This window comes from Phoxinus phoxinus (genome assembly GCF_949152265.1).
Source record: "Phoxinus phoxinus genome assembly, chromosome: 13".
NCBI classification, from domain to species: domain Eukaryota; kingdom Metazoa; phylum Chordata; class Actinopteri; order Cypriniformes; family Leuciscidae; genus Phoxinus; species Phoxinus phoxinus.
The window spans coordinates 12,894,390-12,913,272 of record NC_136888.1 but is presented as its reverse complement, the minus strand read 5'-3'; the positions used below and the strand labels follow the sequence as shown (position 1 = coordinate 12,913,272).

At 39.1% G+C, this 18,883-nt stretch overlaps 1 protein-coding gene across 1 annotated transcript; it reads left to right on the top strand.

Moving 5' to 3' along the window:
* Positions 1 to 460: 460 nt before the first annotated feature.
* Positions 461 to 18,776, top strand: ahctf1 (AT hook containing transcription factor 1). Its single transcript, XM_079633212.1, has 36 exons — positions 461 to 782; positions 3,828 to 3,953; positions 4,108 to 4,361; positions 4,773 to 4,953; positions 5,255 to 5,462; positions 6,268 to 6,384; positions 6,482 to 6,566; positions 6,687 to 6,837; positions 6,926 to 7,058; positions 7,182 to 7,363; positions 7,473 to 7,534; positions 7,636 to 7,764; positions 7,902 to 7,992; positions 8,542 to 8,631; positions 8,716 to 8,856; positions 8,941 to 9,045; positions 9,134 to 9,233; positions 9,380 to 9,503; positions 9,604 to 9,660; positions 9,761 to 9,907; positions 10,114 to 10,304; positions 10,401 to 10,545; positions 10,956 to 11,087; positions 11,242 to 11,389; positions 11,491 to 11,644; positions 11,756 to 11,863; positions 12,177 to 12,333; positions 12,466 to 12,681; positions 12,796 to 13,828; positions 14,039 to 14,138; positions 14,246 to 14,343; positions 14,433 to 14,686; positions 15,193 to 17,212; positions 17,303 to 17,412; positions 17,501 to 17,571; positions 17,930 to 18,776. The coding sequence occupies exons 2-36, from the start codon at positions 3,833 to 3,835 to the stop codon at positions 18,114 to 18,116; spliced, it is 7,602 nt and encodes a 2,533-aa protein (XP_079489338.1). The 5' UTR covers positions 461 to 782; positions 3,828 to 3,832; the 3' UTR covers positions 18,117 to 18,776.
* Positions 18,777 to 18,883: the final 107 nt, after the last annotated feature.

Here is an 18,883-nt window from a genome sequence, read left to right as displayed (position 1 = left end):
TATATTTATACATACATTATATTATATTATATATAAATATACATATTATATATATATAACAAAATTTTCCTAAATATATTTAGGCATGTCTGTGTATTTATATATACAAAAAAATAATACACAGTACACACACATATATTATGTAAACACAAACTTTTATTTTGGATGTGATTAATCGCGATTAATCTTTGCCCAGCACTAATTATTATTATTATTAGAACTTAGAAGTGTTAGTTTTTATTTGTATGAAGATATTTACTTTGTATGAAGCACCTAATTATTGAATTTATGAGTGGAAGCTAATTATTTTCACTGTGGGATTTAAAATTAGGTCACTATTTGGACAGCTATGGTTTATTGATTATAAGAGATGCACTCACGTGTTTTAATAAGTGATTTCAATAACAAATGTGCAGTCAAGGACAGGATATGAAAACCCCTGTAATTTCCTAATTTCCCTGGTCAAGGGCAGCTGCTTAAGATCTCGCGATACTATTTGTGGCGCGGGATTTGGCTGAAGCAGATGAATGCGCAGTAGTCGTTCTGCAGCGCTGTGGAAATGGCGCCTGCGTTCAAGCAGCACTAGTCGGCAGTTATAACGTTTTGCACTGAAGTCACTGGAATTGAAGTTTTCTCCTTGCCACTGCTTTAAAGTTCAACACAACTAGACTACGAGAGTTTATCCGTATGAACTGAGTCCGGATTATGACCGGAAAAGAGTTGCCACGAAAGTCGTGTTTGAAGTATATCCAGTCTTATTGAGGGCCGTCATCAGCGCGCAGGTACAACGCTGTTGTCCGTGATCATTTTCAGCGATCTATCCAATATTAGGATATTCTGTAGAATTGTACGTGTTTGTGCGGCTCAAGACGGTTTAACACTCATTTAAATTGCTTCTTTAGTGTTAAAAGCGGCTGTGAGAGTTAGTCTCGTGTTGTGACCGTTAGCTACCGTTAGCCTGTGCGGCTAACCTGAAGGGCTCATGGTAACAGTCTGCGTGGGCTCAATTTACGCAAACAACTCGGCTATGTACGAGACGCATGCTTTATTGCACATCACAGTAAGCTTTTTCAATTAATTAATGTCCCGTCGTCGTTGGAATTTGAGTCTCTTGTTTGTTTTTATACGTATTATGTGTTGCTATTAACAGTAGCATTTTGTTGCTAGCGTGCTGTGGTTGACAGACAGAACAGAAACTTTCCAGCAAAGGCGATTTTTCAGACCATACAAAATGAATGTTTTATGTAAACTCTGCAAGGGACTTCTCTGGATTGACGCTTTTATTTTACCTGGAGAAGACAGCAGTATTTGTCAGCTATAATTTGAATGTATTTGAATGCACTTTGATGAGTTGGCTGCTAAGATTTTAAAGTGGCAGTGCACGTAATGACAAAGCATAACGTCCTGTTTATCGTAATATAAAGAAACAGAAATTACTGCAGATACCCGTGTTAGCGTACCTGGTCTAGTATTGACTTTTATTAGGAATATGTATTGAATAAAGCTCGATTTTAGGTCTCGGTTTCGCCATGTGAGTCTCACGCATGGGTGGGACATGTATTCTGCGCGGGCACATGGATGAGTCCTATAGGCTGCGTCTGTTTTCATAAGATGACCATCCTTTTCCAGGGGGCACTGTTGCATGAGTCAAGGGTTTTAACTTGTACAGACTGTAAGCCGTTATTTCATTTTATAATATCTTCAGTCATATCATCATCAAATGTGCTTTAAAATGGTTTTAAATGTTTTCTTTTTTAAGCATGTCATCTCCATAGATCCCTATACTTTCACTAGAGTAAAATAGCTGTCTTTGTGAAAAACCTTTTCCTAGTCTAGACATACAGACTTTCAGTGTTTTTTTTCAAGATAGCGTTATCATGGCTATGCCACATTTCTTGAGGCTGGTAAACATAAGTTATGTAAACACCTTGGCGTCTAAACTATGATGATCAAGCATCCTAATAATGTTCTAATAATTCAGTTTTTTCCCATTATTATTTTCTGTAGTTTATTTTTTATTTTTTTGCTTTTATGTATTTCATAGTAATTAATTGATACCAGTTTATTTAAAGTATCCTCTAGCGATTTTGCTTTTTACTTCGAAAACAAGCTAGCCCTGAAAACAACACACACATTGTGTATGCCAAAATAAGTCTTTAAAACCAAACTTTAACATGTATTATTACCATAAACTTTGAAAGGAGTTTGTTTATTTTCCAAATGTATCATAAACAATTGATTGCACTGAATTCATTTTGTTTGGTAAAACATGTTTATTCTTTATTTATTTATTAGTGTAATGTATTTATTTATTTTACCTTGATTTATAGTTTTGTTCATTGTTCAAGTCCTATCCATGTTGGTTGCTTTCTACCAAACAGTGCTATTTTAGTATTATTTATATACTACTAATACTTAATAATATTTTGAATTGTCCTTTTTCAGTTTTCAGTTTTTGTAATTTAGTTTTGTTCTCATGTTGTTTTTATTAGTAAACATTTTTTTTATTTAATTTTCAATTAGTTCTTCATCTTATTTCAGCTTTCGTAAAGGTTTAAGTTTTTTTTTTTAGTTTTTTTTTTTTATATATACATTTTATTCCATTTCAGCCGTATTTCAATGACCAACACAGTTTCTAATAGTTTTCGTTTTAAGCCCTATTTGGACGGGACCAGTTTTCTAAATTATGTTTGAGTTACAATTTGTATCACTCAACTACCGTCCTGTTTTCATGTACCGATACTAACATGAAAGATTCTGCAGACTAACATCTTTGTGTTTATTACAGAGGTGGGGAGTGTGTGTTTTCTAGATGTTGCCATTACAGAAGGTCATGTGCTGTGCTTGCTTGCATTACGTATAACGTACATGTCTTAAATGACTATTTATTCTTATTTTTTAATTTATTATAAAAGCCCTATTTAAGTCAACTGTAGGGGACTCGCATAAGTGAGCAGTCAAATCTAGTCAAGCATCTTAATCTTACCTGACACTGATATTAAAATAGGTAGTCTTCGCAGTTTCTGCGATTTGGCTCTGGCTCTATTTATTAATTTTATTATAAAAAAAATTATGTAGAATACCATCCATATTGAAATGAAAGCATGCCGAAGGTTGGTGCGTAAACAGTAGTTCAGGTAGGTCAAAAAACACATGAGAAGTTTTAGGATAATACAACCTCAGCAATCTCAGACATTCGGACAGGATTAGATTTCTCAGAGGACCGCTGAGATGGCTAAAAAATAGTACGTAATTTGTTCTGATATTTTTACAGTTTGTGTGAGAAAAACACAGACTTTGACATATTCAGACAGGATTAAAATCGCAAAATATGTCTGTGAAACACGTTTTTCTAACGTCCCCCTGAAAAACCAGTCCCGTCCGAATAGGGCTTTAGTTAACAATAATAACAGACTAACATTCAGATAAAAGAAATGAGAAAATATTCAGGTAAAAAGCGTTTGATTGGGTGTACAGCTTTTTAATTTATCCTAACTATGCACAAAATACATGGTTTGGTAGGGGTTTATTCCCCCTGGCTCTCTGACTATAAGCTCATCTGTACCCACCACTTGATGATCACGATTTTATTGTATGTTTGGAGGAAACACAAGTGTGCTGGACAACTGCTCCATTGGAGGCCCAAAAGAGCTGACAACTGCTGTTATGTATGGGGTTCTTTGTCCATAATGTTTTGAGTGTTATTTGAACATGATTTTTGTCCTAGGTTAAAACGCATTCTGTTTTTGTTCCGTTTATTGAATTATATTGTAATCCTGATGTTTCGGGGCAGGGAGATTGACTTTTAGCACATGTTCTCTCTTCAGTAAGCATGCGTGACCTGGCAGCCCAAGTCACCAGCAGCTTGCTGCGCTTTCCAGAGGTTACGATAGACGCTCTGGGGGAGGATGAAGTTACGCTCGACTCTGTGCTGCATGGGAGATTTACTGTTGGTGAGTTGTTTTACACTGATATGTCTTGATCACAAGCATGAGCCCATTTCATGTTGGGGATGATTTAACTAATAATGGAATTATTAATTGCATTATCTTAAGAATTAAATTTTCCTTTTATGTTTCACTGACATCTCTTATTTCGTGTGTACAGGGAAGAGTGGACTGTCCTGGCTTGCCTGCGGGCCTCAATTGGAGGTCGTCCATGCCATTTCTGGAGAGCGTTTCTCTGCCTACCGCTTCAGCGGGGTGTCGGAGCACCAGCCCACAGTGTTGTCTGTGCGGGACTTCTGCTGGCTGAAGCGAACAGGGCTGCTCATTGGGTTGGAGGAAGCAGAGGGCAGCATGTTGTGTCTGTATGATCTTGGTATCTCCCGTGTTGTCAAGGCTGTGGTCATCCCAGGCAGAGTGAGTGTTATTAGTATCATTGTTTGAGATACTGTTATAGTTTTTAATATTTTGAATTAGTTTTTATATTTTCTTTTAAATTTTTGTTAGTTTTGTCATCTTTATTTTAAAAAAAAAAATCTATTTCTAAATTGTTTTTATTGACTTTGTTTACTAAACTAAATTAAAATGTTGACTTGGCGCCAGTGGCAGAAATGTTGAAAAATTGTTTTTTTTTTTTTAAGTAGCAAAAAAAAAAAAGGTTTGTTAATTAATAACCCTGAATGAGTAAACAGGATTGTGTTGCTGGATGAATCCTTTTATTATAAAATTAACTTTTTAAAAATGCAATAGAATATTTCTCTTTCTTTTCTTTAAAGACCCTACTGTGAATGCTCTAGTGATTGAATAGAACATCTGCTTCTTCCACAGATCACAGCCATTGAGCCCCTGGTTAGCTACGGAGGGGCCAGTGCTAGCACACAGCATCTACATCAGAGTCTGCGCTGGTTCTTCGGTGTGGCTGCAGTGGTAACGGACGTTGGTCACGTTCTGCTGGTTGACCTCTGTCTGGATGACCTGTCCTGTAGTCAAAGTGAACTGGAGGCTTCAGGTGGGACATGTTTTTTTTGCGCTTTCATGTGAACAGTCAAAAACTATAATAGTTTAGTTCAGGGGTGTCCAAACTCAGTCCTCAATAGCCTGTCATGTAGAGTTTAGCTCCAACTTGTCTCAACACACCTGTCTGGAAGGTTCAGGAATGCCCAGTAAGACCTTGATTAACTGGTTCAGGTGTGTTTAATTGGGATTGGAGCTACACTTGGTTTTACTTGTTGCTTTTTACTGTGATAGTAAGATAAAAAGATTCTAACCTTTCCATTATCTCAAACCATTTTCATTTGCTTTGGCTACAGATCTGGAGGTGGTCAACAAGTCTCCGTCTGAGATCCCTCGGTTAAGGGAGGGTGTGTCGCAGCAGGGTAGACACCTGTGTCTGCAGCTCAGCAGCCCCACAGGTACTGGAGCAACAGCCCTGCAGTACATCCAACGCACCAATCAGCTCGCTGTCGGCTTCTCAGATGGCAACCTGCAGCTTTGGAACCTGAAGACCCTCAAAAAAGAGTGAGCGAAAGACTTAAAGCAAGCTTGACTTGACTTTGGTTGTTTTGGTACATTAAAAGAGGCATGAAATTATTGGTCGACCAATATATCGTCAAGGCCGAAACGTCGGCATAGACTGATAAGGTTTTTTGTTTGACCAATGATTCAAAAGCGAGACTTATTTGACTGCGTGCTTGTCTTTTAATTTAATGATGGTGGGAACACCAGCTCCTGAGCACACAACGCTCCCATTCTCGGTTTTAACATTTCGGTCTAATACGTTATTAGATAGAACTATTAAAGAAAAGAAAAAGGAAACATTATACCAAAAAGCATTATAACATTTGGTTTTATTATTAATAGAAAGGCAAACACTGATACTTTCTCATTTACTTTCAACATTTAGCGAAAATATGCATTTATATTACTTACATCTTGGAGTGTCAAATAAACATTTCATTTCGCAAACCTTGCAGACTTAGTCAAATCCAGATGTAATATCTTCTGTTCTGAGTGTGCATTTGTAGATGCGGACAGGAGAGTTCAGCTTCACTGGAGATGCACGATTGACAAACTTCAAATTATTGATTTCAAGCTCATATTTATGTCATTTTCGCTGTGTGCTGCTCTGTAGTATATCGGCATCGGCCGTCAAAAAATCAGTGTCGGTCAATCACTACATGAAATCTATCTTTGATAATCGGTTTCACTTGGATATCCGTAATGATAGGGAAGAAAACATATATCACTACCACCCTTTCAACCTGACTTTAATGTATTGCTGCACCAGTGAGTTTGTTTCTGAACGTGTCCTCTTGGTCTCCAGATATCACTCCCAGCTAGAGGGTGGCAGAGTGCCTGTCTATGCATTTACCTTCCAGGAGCCAGAAAATGACCCTCGGAACTGCTGCTATTTGTGGGCAGTGCAGTCTGCACAGGATCAGTAAGTTTCCTGTTTCATGTGCTCCTATCGGCATCATCATCTGATTGCCATTACTGACTTTGTACTGATTTTGTTTTGGCATATTTTGTCTTTGCAGGGAGGGGGATGTGGTCAGCCTCCATTTATTACAACTGGCCTTTGGGGAGAGAAAGTGCTTGGCTTCAGGGAAAATTATTTATGAGGTACAGAGTTCTGTAGGATTCTACATTTTCATAGATTTATTTGAATGTTGCACAGTCTTGATATTAATATACAATGTTGTTGCCAAAAATGTTTCATTATGTGTGTGATGTTTGACTCAGGGTCTGGAGTATTGTGAGGAGCGTTACAGTCAGGACTTGAACGGTACAGCGTTTCCTCTGAGAGCTCAGGCCACCAATACCCGTTTGATCAGCTGTCAGACCATAGAAAAATTTCGCCACCACCCTGATCGGGACGACAGCATGAATGAAGGTGTTTTTGCACGTCCAAAGCCGTATACTTTGCAGAGGGATTGATTGACATACATTTTCTATAATAACATTCGTTTTTCTTTCTTTAGTGGCATCTCCTGATACAAGTGTGTCGGTTTTCAGCTGGCAAGTTAAATCGTATGGACAAGGCCAGCCGTCGACCTTCGTAGGTGTTTTTGACATTAACAGATGGTACCACGCTCAGATGCCAGATTCATTGAGGTGAGTATGCTTAGTTTAAATAAGTGTAAATGCAGTCAGATATGTTGCAAGGGACATGCAACTCAAGTCCATATTTCACATTACACAGCTTGGATTTAATTCCTTTTCTCTTTACCTGTCCAGAGCGGGCGAATCTTTACGGAACTGTCCATATCTGGCAGTGTGGTCTCTTGACTCTGTGATCGAGATTACAGCTCCCTGTTCTCTGTTGGACGTCCTGATTCATGAGCGCAGTCTAAGCAGGGGTCTGCCCTACACCTGCCCTCCACCGGAACAGTTCTTCAATCCCACCACCTACAACTTTGGCAAGACATGTTTTTCATATATATTTGATGCATGTATAATGGCTGTGTTGTGTAACTCCATTAAATATTTACCGGTAATAATCTTTAACTTATTTTCTATTTTATCTAGATGGAAGTTGTTTGCTTAATGCTGGAATTGTGCACTTTACTTGCTCTGGCTATCAGAAAGAGGTTAGATTTTTGGCCCACTGTCTAGGCTATGCTGAGTCTTTATTAATCTGTTATCTATTAATCGGTTTAATATACATTAAACTCTTACTGTTTACTCTCAGACCCTGAGCTATTTAAAGAAGGTGGCACCAAGTTTGGGTGACAGCATTTCTAATGGATACTCACGCTGTCTCATGTCTGGCCTCCTGTCCTCTCGTCTGGCTGATGTCCAGCCCTCCAGCCTCTCACAGGTAACGCACCCTTTATTAAACATATTTCAGGAATAACTACACTAGTCTAATCTTTTTGCTAATCTGCTGGTATCAGAATGTTTATTTATAGCTGTGATGCACTTTTTTTCATTGAATGCCTTGTGATTTGAATTCAGGAAGAGCAGCTTGATGCCATTTTGTGCACTGCTGTGGAGACAAGCTCACTGGGACTCATAACTGGCTGTATTAAGCAGTGGACCACTGAAGGTGAGGATGAGAGAAGTAAGGCTTTTGTAATCTATAAAAACTTGTTTCATCACTGGTTACACTGCTGGTGTTTTTGAAAGAAGTTTCATATGCTCACAAAGTCTGCATTTATTCGATAAATACTGTAAATGCAGTAACTTTGTGAAATATTAATACGATTTAATAACTATTTTAATATATTTCACAATTTAGTTTATTTGTGTGTGCGCAAAGCAGAATTTTCAGCTGCCATTACTCCAGTCTTCAGTGTCACATGATCCTTCAGAAATATGCTGATTTTCTGCTCAAACATTTCTTAATATTATTTTTATTATTAAGCTTAACTCATTGTGCTGCGTAATAGTTTTTTTGTTAAATACTTTTTCAGGATTCTTTGAATGGAGATTTCTAAATAACAGCATTTATTTGAAATGGAAATCTTTTGGGATGTTATAAATATCAATTTTGATCAATACAATGCTTCCGTGCTGAATAGTAGTATTTTTAAAAAAAATTTTAAATGACCCCAAACTTTTGAATAGTAAAGTACTTACTTTGCCACATTTGCAGAGCAACCAGGGTCAGCCGTCAATCTGCGCTATATACTGGAGTGGGCCTGGAATAAAGTTGTGCTCACCAAAGAAGAACTGGATGAAATATGTGAGTTTCCTACACACATTTCTCTCAATATGGTCGTATTGCAAATTTAACATCGTTCTGATCGTGTGCTTTCTCTGCATCCAGGTGCTCCGCTCTTTGACAGCTCTGCAAACTTCACAGATCCCCAGACACTGCAGCTGCTACAGCACAGTCAGCGCTTGCTGGCAAACCTCAGCACCGTTTTCCACTGTTTGCTAAATGAGGCTCAGGAGCTCACACAGAAAGGTGTCTGACTATACACAGACATCACACTGGTATATGTGAAGTTGAAAATCTAGAATGACTGACTCTGTTTTTGGTTTCCTGCAGGGTTAATTGGACTCATGAACAAATGCATGGTGTCTAGCTTGATCTCCCAGTATGCTCAAGTGGTTTTGTGGTTCTGCCGGACTGGTCTTCTTCCAGAGGGTTCTGGTATGATCTCCAAAACTTTGCTTAAACTCTGATTTTTATCTGAATCTGTGCATTGCATATGATGAACTCTGTGTTCTTCTGTCAACAGATGATGACGATGTGCTGCAGATATCAAGGCCCTTTTACAGTCATTCTATTATAAAGAATTACTACGTCGGCCAGAGGGAGGAGCTGAGGAGGCTGGCCAAGTAAGTTGCTTAATTTCTGAAGCACCATTGATTTTTTGGTATTTCTTCTATTATTTATAATAATTATATAATGTAATATAAACATCCTTACTCAAGTCAAATTGTATCGTGTAATAAGGCATTAAAAAAGAATTTTCTTCCAATAGGGACAAATGGTGTGCAGACTGCCTCCTGATTGATGGGCTTGTGAGTCAGTGTGGGGAACGCCTTACTGAACTTTGGAAAAGGGATGAGGGTGGATCAGGACACTATCCTCCCCCATCACTCCATGTAAGTTAAGACTTGTTTAAAAAAAAAGTGTTTAAACAACATTGTGCTCAGCTGTGTTTAATTTTCTTCTTTTTTTTTTGTTGGAATGTCCCTGTTATAGGCCTTGCTGGATATTTACCTCCTGGAAAACATTGAAGAATCTGTCAAACATGCTATTGTATCCTTTTGGGGTTTCTTTAGTACATTTTATGCTTGCCATAAATATTGTGCTTTTTGCTGCTGGTTCGTAAAGATTATTCCTTGACTCAGGCTCTTAGGTTATTTACTTGCTGCTGGATGTGATGTATTCATTTCCCAATAAAAGTGGGGCATCAGTGGAGTCTTTTCCCACAGCGTTTGCCATTCCCATTGGATTAGTGAAACTGGTACAAGGCCTGTGGTTGCTAGATCATCATGATCATGAGGTATACAAACCAGTGTTAAGCTTCTTTCTCATTTATACTCTTATGCTAGTATTTTTTTTAAAGAAACTTACATTTTTGGCTTGATTTATAAATGGTGTGAACTATGTCAGTTTAAACACTACCCTTAGTGCATTTTGTGTGAATGCCAGAGGTGCAACATGATACTTCATGAATAATTTGAATTGAATGGTTTTTATCTCCCCCAGAGCTCTCTGGAGCTGCTGTTGCACCCAGCCACCAGTCACTCTCTGTGGAGCTGGCAGCATGAGCGTGTCCTGCACGCTTTGATGTGCCAGCAGAAGCACAGCATCGCCCTGCGCTACCTGCATGTGATGAAGCCTCCCATGTGCACTACCAACCAAGCCCAGCTTTGCCTCTCTGTCCTGCTTTATAACAGGTATGAGTGTAGTGTACCATGTTATTAATGTCAGCTTAGGGTGAGTTTAGTTGTATTTGCTAGACTCTTACTTTTGGTTTGTTTTGGGCTGGCCAGGTGTATTGTGGAGGCCTGGGCTTTGCTAAGGCAGCACTGCAATAAACTGAACATGGAAGAGATGATGAGGTTTCTCTTTGAGACCTGTCAGGAGCTGGGACTGATGAAAGAGCTGCTGAAGCTGCCCCTTGGACTTTTAGAACAGGTGTGTGTAAATCTCTACAACATATCATATTTAATGGCTGTTGGAATGGAAAATAAATACTTTTATTCAGCAAGGAGACAAACTTTGTCTATTTTTAAATCAAAGCTGTTCGTTTTAACATTCTACTCAGATTCTTGAAAAAAAAAGGATTGTTTCATAAAAATATTAAGCAGCACAACTGTGTTCAACAATAGGGGACAGTTTTTTGAGCACCAAAACAGCATATTAGAATGATTTCTGAAGGATCATGTGACACTGCTTTGCCATCACAGGAATACATTTCTATTTTAATATAATTTTTAAATGTAATGATATCTTACAGTATTACTATTTTTACTGCATTTGACACAAGACTACTTTAAAAAAAAAAAAAAAACTTTTAAAAAATGGTTTTTAATTAAAATATGCAGGAGTGTTTGGAGCGGTTCCTTCAAAACACCGGAGGTTTGCAGAATCGGGAGCTTCTCATGGTCCACTACCTCCAGCAGGCAAATTATGTGCCTGCCCTTCAACTCAACCAGACCATCAAATTGAACCTAGCAGTATGTTCAATTTCATATTATAATCTACATATTTCATTTTCATCATTTAATTAAACTTTTGTCATTAAAAGTTATATTTCATTTACAAAAAAATTCATGCTATTATTTTTATTTTATTATCTATCATGCTAAATATATATATTTTTTTATTCAGGCTGACAGGGATCCTAAAATGAAGGAAAGGTCAAACACAAGGAACTCTATTCTCAATCAGTATGGGAAGGTTCTTCCTCGGGTTCAACGGAAATTAGCCATTGAGCGAGCAAAACCGTATCAACACCCTGCTACGATTCACCGAGAAGGTATCGATGATGGTCATGCTCACTGGGATGCAAGTGTTAGAACTTGACAGAAGTTGTTAGCCATTTACCTTAAATATGCTCTTCTCTTCTCTCACCACTAGTTAAAAGACCCCAGCCTCTGTCAACTGTTGCTAAACGTTCAGCCTCTGAAAATGTGATGACCAGAGCAGTCTTTATCAGTAATGTCCTCTCAAAGATAGAGGAAGTGTGGGTTGGCAAGAACACCACCACGCCCGAGTCATCTCCTTTCAAAAGGTACTATACTAAAGTTTTTTTCCCAGCTTTCATTTTCTGTTTGTAAGTTTTGAAATGTTTTCATTTTAAACCCTTTTCTGCACTGAATGTTTTGTGGGATTTCCTGTACAGCCCCAAAGAGTCAGAGAAGCTAGTGCCTAGCCTATACCCTTCCTCCCCAAATCTACCCGAGGCTTTTGTGGGAACTCCCATCAACATGCTAACCAAAAGAATGTCTAGGTAAAACAGATAAATACTGGTTATATTGTGTTAAGTTTCTTGGGATAAATTTATACCTCAAAAGACACTATCCACCTTATTTTGAACGTTGTACAAACACAGTTATGCTGCTTATTGCAAACTCGTATTTATCATATATTATTTTTATTTATCATCATCAAACACTGGCTTGTACACAAATAGCTTTACCGTTTATTGTACTTGTTAACTATAGCGGCTAATGAATTGGAAGGTTCACACATTCAAAGAAAATAGCTTGCTTCCAAAATGCAAAATAAGGTGCATGGTAACATTTCCCTTGCTTTGTCACCAGGCTTCTGGATTTAGTTGTTCAGCCATCTTCCCAGAATCCTCCAGAGAGCTCAAATTTGCCTGGCACTCCTACAAGGGCTATTACCTCGTGGGCTGGCCCAAAGAGCGTCAGCAATGCTCCTGAGCTCAGTTTGCTGCAAACTCCTCAAGTGGTGAAGGTGAGACCTTATGGTTTTAAAACTTTGCACAAAACCTCACTGAAATGTTTGTGACTAAAGATTAAACATTCTGTATTTACTTCCTCTTTCTTTAAGAAATGTCCTAGCTCGTAATAATCTTTTTGATTTTAGAGAGCTCGAGCCTTGGCGTCAGGCCCGGTTTTCTCAGCCTTCACTCCACAATCTATTCTGAGGAGCAGCTTACGTCCCACTCCTGTGGCCACCCCTTCTGCATCTCCGGGCAGATCAATCACTCCTCCTTTCCGCCCCAAAGAGAGCCGTATTACCTTCATAGAGGAGGCTGATTCTCCAGAAGTTCCCAAGAGCTCTGTCCACTGGAACAATGGGGTAAAGCCTTTTCAAGATCTAAAATCAAATTTTAAGTTGAGCTGCCATAGGAAAAAGACTTAATGAAAATCTAACAGATTTTTGCAGTAGTAATATCGTTGTGATTCTTTACAGATTTCGATTAACAGGGAGCTCAATACACCTAAGAGATCTTCCCCACCTCTTAAAACGATCAGTGATGCCTGGAGTGACCATTCAGATGCTGAAGAGGAAGTAGAAGATCTAAAGAGGACGAACATTCCCTCCTTTGAAGAGAAAGAGAATCCTGATGTAGAATCTGAGAGTGGCTCCTCTGTCAAAGAGATCCCTGCAGCAGAGTCCACACAAGTGCTTCCCACTCTTTTGCAACGGCCTAGTCTGGGGCAAGAAGCAAGTCTCATATCCAATCAATCCGATACCACTCTCGAGTTCCATGATGCTCCTGAGGATCTTATGGCAACTCTGCAAGAACATCAAGCGAACAACAGTATGGATCGGGAAGTCACCATAAGACTTCCAAACACTTCAGAGGAACATATGCCTCCTGTAGAACACAAAACGATTTCAGAATTAGGCCTACCCTCTGTTGCATTGCCTGAGAAAGAGTTAAATGTAGCTCAGGAAAATTATACCAAGGATGACTTGTCCAGTGGAGAGAGCCCTTCAGACACACAGGAATGCCATAATGAGATTAAGGAGCTTGAGGTGCATGTTAATATTGAGAATGATCTTGTGAGGGAAGGGACTGAGGAGCAGCTTAAGGAAACTTCAGAGGCTCAGGTTCTCCAGCCGGATGTGGTTATGGAACCAGAGCTTGTTCTTCCAGTTCAGGAACCAAGCTTAGACTCTATAACTGAGATTTTAGATTATCCAGAGATCCAGGAACCATCAGAAGCTGAAGAGTCATTGAACACATCCTTGATTTTTGTTGAAGCTCTCAGTGTTCCTCCTACTTTAGAGCCTATAAACCAGTCCATGGAAGAAAATGCTGCTTATGATACTGTTGGTGAACCAGCTGTCACCAAGATATCAGAGACCGTACCAGAAGATCTGATCTGTGAGGCCTCTGTGTCTGAGATTCCAGTGGTTGAGTTGGTGAACCATGAACAAGTGACTAGTGAACCTGAGATCAATGAAGAATGTGTAGAGGAATCTATGGAAACCTCAGGTAGTAAAAAAAGATAAAAATCCTTAAACACCATACTATTCAACAGTTTGGGGGTCAGTAAGTTTTTATTAAATGTTATTTTTATTTTATTAAATTGAAACGCAAAATCTTACCAACCCCACATTTTTGAATGGTACTGTAACTGTCCTGTTTTCTGTTATGAAAGATAATAACTGGTAGGAAATAAATGTCTAAACATTTATATTGTAGATTTGGATGCCTTTGTGGAACAGCATTTGTTTGGCTCAGATCATTCTCTATCTTTGACCCGGTCCAGTATTAGGGAAGTCTCAGAGGAATCTCTCAAAAGGTACTTGTTAACGACTTCATGTTTCTGGTGTGCTGCATTGCATATGTTTCACATGTCTTGTCATTTTGCCTTTCATGACTTTTGTTTGTATTGTGTACACCCTATAGTGAAACAGTTTGTGACATTAAGGAAGTTCAGCCCACTGAAGAGAATGCAGCAGATTTGAAAACACAGACATCAGAATCTGCTACCTCAGAGTCCAGATGTAATTACATGTCAATTCAGCATTTTACACAGATAATGTCTTTAAATAACATTGTAATAATCCAAATGTAATCTCAATTTTTCCTATAGCTGTAGTTAGCTTAAATGACACTGATGAGCTTACCAGTGCCGAATCTTCGGAGGATGAAGATGACTCTGGAGATGAGAAGGTGGAGGACTCAGGAAGTGAGGTTGAGATTATAAAAGAAGTAAAGGGTAATGGCAGGAGTAACCACCAGCCTTCTCCTGCCCTTTACATGGAGGAACTTCCACCAAATGAGCAGTACCTCCAGGATCAAGCCAATGCAGTGCTGTCACTGGTCACAGCTGAGGCGCAGCTAAAAGTGAGTGCCCCATTGAAGCTTTAAAAAAAAATCTCATGCACTGTCCTAAACAGGTGAAATGTGACAAGTTTCATTTAGCATTTAGGCTTTATATTAAACCGAAAATAGGGCCAGAATGTCCTGACAAATGGAAGCCAAATGACTGGCAGTATATTTTCAAGTCTATTTGTATAGCGCTTTTCACAATACATATTGCTTCAAGCAGCTTTACAGAAAAAAAACATTCGGTTATCAGCTAGAGATTGTCAAAGTAATGTCCATATGGCAGTAATATACAACTATGGTATAATACATGTTATGTGGTTAGTTAATGTGTATTCAGTTAAGCAGACACCAACTTGTACTTGTAATGATTACAGAATATCTTGTCACGTTTGTAGAGCAACTTAGATTAGCACTGAAAATGTTGCACCTGGTTAGGACATCTGTGATACAGTGTTCGTACTATTAATGTTAAAAATGTGGTGTACACGGATTAATTCTACCATTGTTTTTTTGTTCTGCAGGTTCTAGACACTGACATGCCAGAGGGTGAAGGGGAAGTGCTAATGGTTGGCCTTGGCACTGCAGATCTAGATGAGGAAGATGCTATGTGTTATACTGAGCTTAAGGCATCCACCACTCTCCTGGTGCCTGTAGAGCTGGCTGAGGAACAGCAAACACATCTTCTAGATGGAGGCACTTTAGAGACCCTCAGCAGTGCACCAGATGGTACACAGCCAGAAGACTCGGACGGCTTCACGCTTATGCTTGATCCAGATGTGGAGGAACTGCCTGACGCTTCAGAGTTGGACCACAATGCAGTTTTGCTACCTCTACATGAGCCAGAAGAGCCGCAGGATGTGGATAATCCGCTTACAGCTAACTCTGAGGTTTTCATCTTGGATCATACTGTTCAAGTTCCAGACAACAAATTGGAAGAAGTAAAAGACTTGGTATCAGACATTGAACCTGTTGTCACTGGTGTCACTATAGTTGAAGAGCAACCAGATGAGGTCCTCCAGACAGTGGAACAAATAATCACACCACAAGCAGAAACTTCTCAAGAAACAAAAGGTCTTTCCAATGGTGAAAGTACAGAATTGGGTCCTGCTGATGTTCAGGAAGAATCACTTACCCCTCCTCATGGGGACGTATTGGAGTCTTCTGTGCCAGAGAATGTGTTGCTTTCAGAAGAGCATTTAGAGAAGGTCAATGAAGTTTCTGCATTGGACACAGAGGTGTCAAACATTGCAAAAGACAATATAAGTGAACCTATCCAAATAGACACTACACCCTTATTGGCTGGAGAACTTGAGGAACTTTCCACGATGAAACAATTGGCAAGGCCGAAGTCACCAGCAAGGCCAAAGTCACCAGGAAGACCCAAGTCGCCTGCAAGAACAAAAGTCGAAAGATCTGGAAAAGATACAGAGGAAATTTTGGAAAACGCTAAGGAGGTGCTGCGCAGCCCGTCACGAAGGACAAGGAAAACCGTAACATTCCCTGCACCCAATCTTGATGTGGAGAAAGATCTTACTGAAGAAGAACAAATGGATTCTCAAGTACCTTCTACACCAAGACGTGTTACGAGGAGTGGCAAGCAGCTGCCAGACTGTCAAGTTCCTGTTACACCCAGAAGAAGCACAAGAAAAGCAGATGCAGAACAGCGCGCTAATGAGAATGACCAAGACATGCCTCCTGAGAAAGTATCAAAGCCTGCAAGTCCAGCACGAAAGACCCCACAGAAAGCTACACCTAGGAAAGGATCCCGAAGAAACAGGAGCACAGTGGTTGATGATGATGAGGCCCTATCCACTGACCCTGTTCCCAGTGATGATTCTGAAACACAGGCCAGACAGAGTACCAGAAAACTCAGAGCACCAATTGTTGAAGTTCCAGAAACTCATCAAGAAGTCCCAGAGGAGATGGAAGAACCTGCCAAAGCACAAAGTAGTCCTAGTAGGTTTACTCGCAAGTCTACCCGAGGTTTAGCAATAGAACGTTTACAACAGGATCCTGCAGAAGATGCCACAACTCAAAATCAACCTTTTAAAACTCCTCCAAGAATCAGGAGGAAGACTGTGGCCAGCACTGCAGAAAAAGCAAACAATGCAACCTTTGTTATTGATGATGCACAACTTCAGAGTGTTTCCAGGCGCCTTACAAGAAGCCGGCACTGGAATCAAGGAGAGGATCTTGGCAAAGAAATGCCATATTTGATTCCCTTGGAAGTAGAAACTAAAACTCTTCATGCTTATGCTCTTGTAGAGCGACTCAAAAATGTGGAAGCGAGCGGAGAGACTGTTCCAGTTGTAACTGAAATTATACATGCCAAGAGAAAAACCACTAGATCTGCAGCACTGAACGAAACTCATAATGCAGACATTGAAGAATCTAAATTGGTGGTGTCTGACGAAATGCAGGAACATGCAAGCAAGTCACTTGAAAGTGGTAGACGTACACGAGCAAGCAAGGTGTCTGAACAAAACTCTTTAGCTGTTGGCGATTCAGTTACTCCTATAGCTGACCTGAAAAGAACAAGAGGTAGTCAATATTGTAATGCCTCTCTTTGCAGTAAGTTACAACACTTTAATGTGCCTTCAATTAAATTTATCCGCAATCCTTTCTTTATAGCAAGGAGAAAAGGATCTTCTGTACGAAATGAAGTTGAAGTTCCAGAAATGTTGTCTCCTGTACCTCAAACAAAGGCCTCAGGAGATGAAGCTGATTCTCAATCCAAAGAGGTACCCAGCATCCTTTAAAGTTTGAGTACCAAAGCAATTGTTTAATTTTAGCTGGATAACACTTTAAATTTCATGTCTTTTGTTGTAGGACAATGGCCCTGTAGGTTATGTTGCAGTTGAAACTGAGGTTGTCAAGCCCAGAAAGAAAAGGACAACCAGGTGAATTGTCCATGTTGCATGTAGTCCTATTGCTATTGTGATATAATAATGTTTACATGCACAGTATAATCAAGACAGGTTTTTTGTATTGTCAAGCTACAATCTTAATCTCCCTGTCAGAGTATAAATGAGATCAACTACAAGATGTGCAGTTGTATAATTGATACAGACTACCTTGCTTGTGGTGTTTGTTGCGCAATTGTAGTCCGATTCACTTGTTAAAGCTGAGCTACAATCGCATTATCCAAATCTGTTAGTCCAACTTTTCTAATATCTAACTATTGCAATTTGTTCATGTGATTGTTCTTTCTGGTCTTAGATTATCATACCCTAATTAATTCCAGTTTTCTTTTTACAGAACAAAAGCTGCCCCAGAACCTCCACCTCCGGTTGAGATCAGTTTTCTTTCTCCCCTCGCTAGTCCCGCCGAATCGATAGCTAGAACCGAAAAGACGGAAACCCCTTCTCTGAGGATGAACCTACGCCGCAAACGCATGATGGATGCCATATTTCCTAAACCTGTAACGAGGAGGAAGAAGCTTTGATTGTGGACTCTTTGACTGGACTCATTTCCCAAACCACTTCGTGTGCGTTTTTGTTTTATGCTCTCCTTGTTTCCTAAGAGCTCTGCAACCTGCTGTTTTTCAATCAATGGATAATGTTTGGAATAAATAATCTAATTTGGGATAAATAATTTTGTATGATAAATTATGCCGTTTACAGTAAGGGGCACTGAGGGACTTGAGCACCAAAAAAGAGATGGTTTAGTTTTTAAATGTTTCTACTAATTGATGCAAATGTAAATAGCCTTTTAAGTATGTTATAAATAAAATTTGATACTTGTGAATTTTGTTGCTTGTTTTGTTTACAGGAAAGATTGTGGAACATGTAAAGTCATAGCAAACAATTAAGATTTATGGTTGTACCACTTGGGTGATAATTCATAAAGATGATACTTTACATTGGTTGAAAGTGTTATAAAATCATCCATATTACATGGGTGGACTTGCTTTGATGCTTGGCACATGGTCTCCTCTATCTTGAGGTCTTTAACTGGTGAACATGAGTTATTTGTTCATTGCGGATAATAATGTACATTCATTTTCCTTCAAATACTTGCATTTTATTTTGAACAACATTGTGAACTTATTTGTAATGCCTGTTTGCTTTCAAATACAGAACAAGAATTTACAATCTTGATGTTATGTTGTTCTTCAGAGGTACTGATTCAACCATTTTACTGTTTTCCTGTAAAAAGACTTAAAATGACTTGTAACCAAAATGCAAGGTACTGTATGCATATTGGTTTTAT